The sequence below is a fragment of the Coffea arabica genome, chromosome 3e (genome assembly GCF_036785885.1).
Source record: "Coffea arabica cultivar ET-39 chromosome 3e, Coffea Arabica ET-39 HiFi, whole genome shotgun sequence".
In the NCBI taxonomy this organism is placed as follows: Eukaryota; Viridiplantae; Streptophyta; class Magnoliopsida; order Gentianales; family Rubiaceae; genus Coffea; species Coffea arabica.
Window position 1 is genome coordinate 11,397,314 of NC_092315.1, and position 3,378 is coordinate 11,400,691.

The 3,378-nt window shown below is 36.3% G+C and overlaps 1 protein-coding gene across 1 annotated transcript; it reads left to right on the forward strand.

The window, feature by feature from the left end:
* The first annotated feature begins 1,329 nt into the window (after window positions 1-1,329).
* On the forward strand, window positions 1,330-3,063 carry LOC113735599 (uncharacterized). The gene has a single exon (XM_027262593.2). It carries the CDS (start codon window positions 1,330-1,332, stop codon window positions 3,061-3,063), a length of 1,734 nt encoding a protein of 577 aa, XP_027118394.2.
* Window positions 3,064-3,378: the final 315 nt, after the last annotated feature.

Consider the following 3,378-nt stretch of genomic DNA (forward strand, 5'->3'; position numbering starts at 1 on the left):
TAGCTATTTTCCACCTATAGCTAAAAATGAATAAACCCATGTCAATTTGTGTCACTCGCTTAGGTGGATATTTATTTTTAGAGGTGGCAATGAATTGAGTAGATTCTGAATACTCATATACTCAAGCTAGATGAATGCTATATTTAGGCACTTGAGCTCGACTTGAATAAAATTTAAGGAGGTTGAGCTCGTGCTAGAGCTTGCTTGAGAAAACAAAGTGAGCTCAAATTGAGAATTCCTCGATAATAATTGGCCTTACTACTAATGGAGACTTCGTTAATTTCATTATTATTATTATTATTATACTATATGAAAGAAAAGCTTGACAAAGCTTTTAAACTGCATGCCTTAAGGTTTGACCCTGACCAAAAAAGGGGTTAAAATAGCTCAAGCTCAATTTCAACTCAGTCAAACTCGAGCTCAAGTAAGTATTTGACTAGCCACTTTTTTTTTTGTTATAACGATTATATTCTTATAACCTAATCTATCATATTCTATAGAGAGGGGAATCTAAAGAGGTTGTGTAAAAGATTAACAGGTGTACAAACCTAACTATATCAAAGGCAGCACTCCTTTGAATTTTTTTTCACTACAAGTGGGATTTGAAATGCTCGATTGATTGCCAGCCCTAGTCATTTTGCAACTCAAGGACTCAACAAATGAATTTTGAAGTGACATAAATTACCATCATTAAAATTAAAAACCCTAGAATCAGATAGATTAGAGATATTGAATAGAGTATTTTTGTTCTATGTTCTTCTAATGAAATTTTCTATTTTGATCTAATATTTATTCAACTTTCTCAAAGTTAACTGATAAAAATATTTTAAGAGACTAAAGTGATAGAAATACCAAAAGTCAAGGGTATAAAGTGTAAAAAACCCTTTTGATAGTCAAATAACATATTTGATTTTCTACTCAAAAATTACATATCCTGTCAACTTAGACCTTTTGTCGAGGAGGTTAAGTCATAAAAAGTTCCACTATGAAACCTCCTATTTTCCCTTCTCCTTGTACAATTGCAGCTTTCCACTGAACCCAAAGATAAATAAATAAATGATAAAAAACTATAAGTAGGCACTAAAGTGATAAACATGCTAAAGTTTAGGTGGCTGAAGTGTTTGAAACCCTTGAGTTTTCTTGCAATGCTATACTTGGAGTCCTAATAGGAAACGGAATAGACGCATTATAGGGCATCCCATTATAGGATTCCTAAAAGAAAAATTTTGCAAACTTCCAAAGTATACGAAAACCTCCACATCTTTTCTTTTTACTGTACTTTCAACTCATCCCCTCGAAGTTAATTGTATCAATTCAAGAGCCAGAACCATGGAAAAAGAAGTGCCGCTGTACTTGCCGGAAGGCATAATCCACCATATATTCTCTTTTCTCAACACAAAACAGAGAACCCAAGCAAGCCTTTTATCCAAGGCTTGGCTGAAGGCATGGCGCACAAACCCCAGATTAGATTTTGATGATCGGTACTTCCACCAAATAAAGAACCCTGTTTGTAAATTTTTCGAGGATCAACGAAATTGCTCACTTAAGCATCCAGGAAATTGCTCGAGTTGTGAAGAGAAGTTCAGGGCCCATGTTAGCAATTATGCTTTGTTGCGGAAACATGATTACCAAGATCATCATATAGAGGAGTTCAATCTTTCCATGACCTTGATCAAGGACGATTATGTGGCTTGTGACCTGATCAACACATGGCTTGGGTTTGCTGTAGAATTTGGTGTCAAAGTCCTTCAAGTCACTTTGCATCAAGGTCTGTATTCATCGTACACTCTGCCTGTTTGTGACATATTACCTAAGGCTGAATCATTAACAGAGTTACGGGTTAAAAATTGTAGATTCCCAATGCAGATATATAGTGAAAGGAATATTATGTGCAAGAATATCAAGGTATTAAAATTTGAAGAAGTCTACATAACTAACGAGATGTTTCATTGCTTAATTGCGGGTTGCCCCTCGATCAATGATTTGGTGATCATTGATTGCAGGGGCTTGAACAAAATCGAGTTGATCAATCTTTGCAGCCTCGAAAAACTTCGTATATATGTAAGGAATGATTTAAATATCAAAGTTGATCAAGCACCTTGTCTTGAGAATGTTGAGTTGTTGTCTTTGCATTGGATGAATTTTGTTCAACTGGGCACATCTCCAAATTTGAAGAGCTTATCACTATATAGTGGCAGATGTATCAGAAATGGTCAATTGTTCGATGACTTCGTGACTAAATTTCCTCGTCTCGAGTATCTGAGAGTTATAGAATCAGGTAGCTTTGCTGGCTTGGAAAGAATAAATCTAACAAGCCACTCGCTGAAGCACATACACTGGTTTTCAAATTCAGAAACGCCCAAAGAATTAGATATTGATGCTCCAAGCCTTGCATCTTTCTCATATAGCAATCAAATCATCCCAAATTTATCTTTTGCAAGTGCTTCAAGCAATATGAGGTCTTGTATATCTATATGCTGCCCTCATCTCATTGACTACTCGTGGTTTCTGAGGTTGTATAAGCTGATGTTGAATTTGGTTCCGTCTAGAATATCACTGGGAATCGAACTCCCTCACGCTAAACATAGCTTCCAAGAGAGCATAGAAGACAGATTGATTGCGATGATTGCGAGTACTTGTGTTCCTGTTCAAGTTGAGGAACTCCAGTTATACACGGTGGCCAAGTGGTCACCAAACATTGATGAACATAGCTGTATTAATCTTATTGATGGTTTGTTGTTGGCATGTCATCCTAAGACTTTAGTCTTGCCGAAAACGAAGGCACATCTAAGTACTGGCAACTTCATGATCAAATACTTGCTCAACTTGCTGGCTGACAGACGGGATGAGGAGTCCTGCAAATCTCCTTGCACTAAGTTATGGCAGAAGGATCTAAAGAAAGTAGTTATCAAGCAGCCGCCTCTGGACTGCAACACTTTGCTGGATGAATCAGTGAGTTTTGAGAGTGGGAAGATGCAGATTACTTTTGCTTTAGAATGGAATGATAATGCATCTTTGAATTCAAGCAAGGCCCGAGTACGTAGCAGATACCTTGAGCCTTGAGGATTTAAGCTTAGATTCCTAGTTTCACAAGCTCTGTTTAATTGGTTCTTGAAGAAGAGTTGCTTAGTTAAATTCATGTAAAAGTAAGTTACATTTCATGTTTGGGAGCTCTCCTTAATTTGAGGATGGATGGGAAAATTTTATGAAGATTGAATTTTTGTTCTTCTAACGCTCTTTAATTTGTGTCTCCATTATTTTAATCTTTTAGATATTGTTATTGATTTTGTTTTCTTAAGCCTATCTGTCCTAGACATCTATACTCAATACTTTGATCCATTTGCTATTTTGCTTACCACGAGTAGGGTTGTTTGCTTA

Coding starts and splice junctions, on each gene's coding strand:
- LOC113735599 (XM_027262593.2), top strand. CDS start 1,330: ATGGAAAAAGAAGTGCCGCTGTACTTGCCGGAAGGCATAATCCACCAT.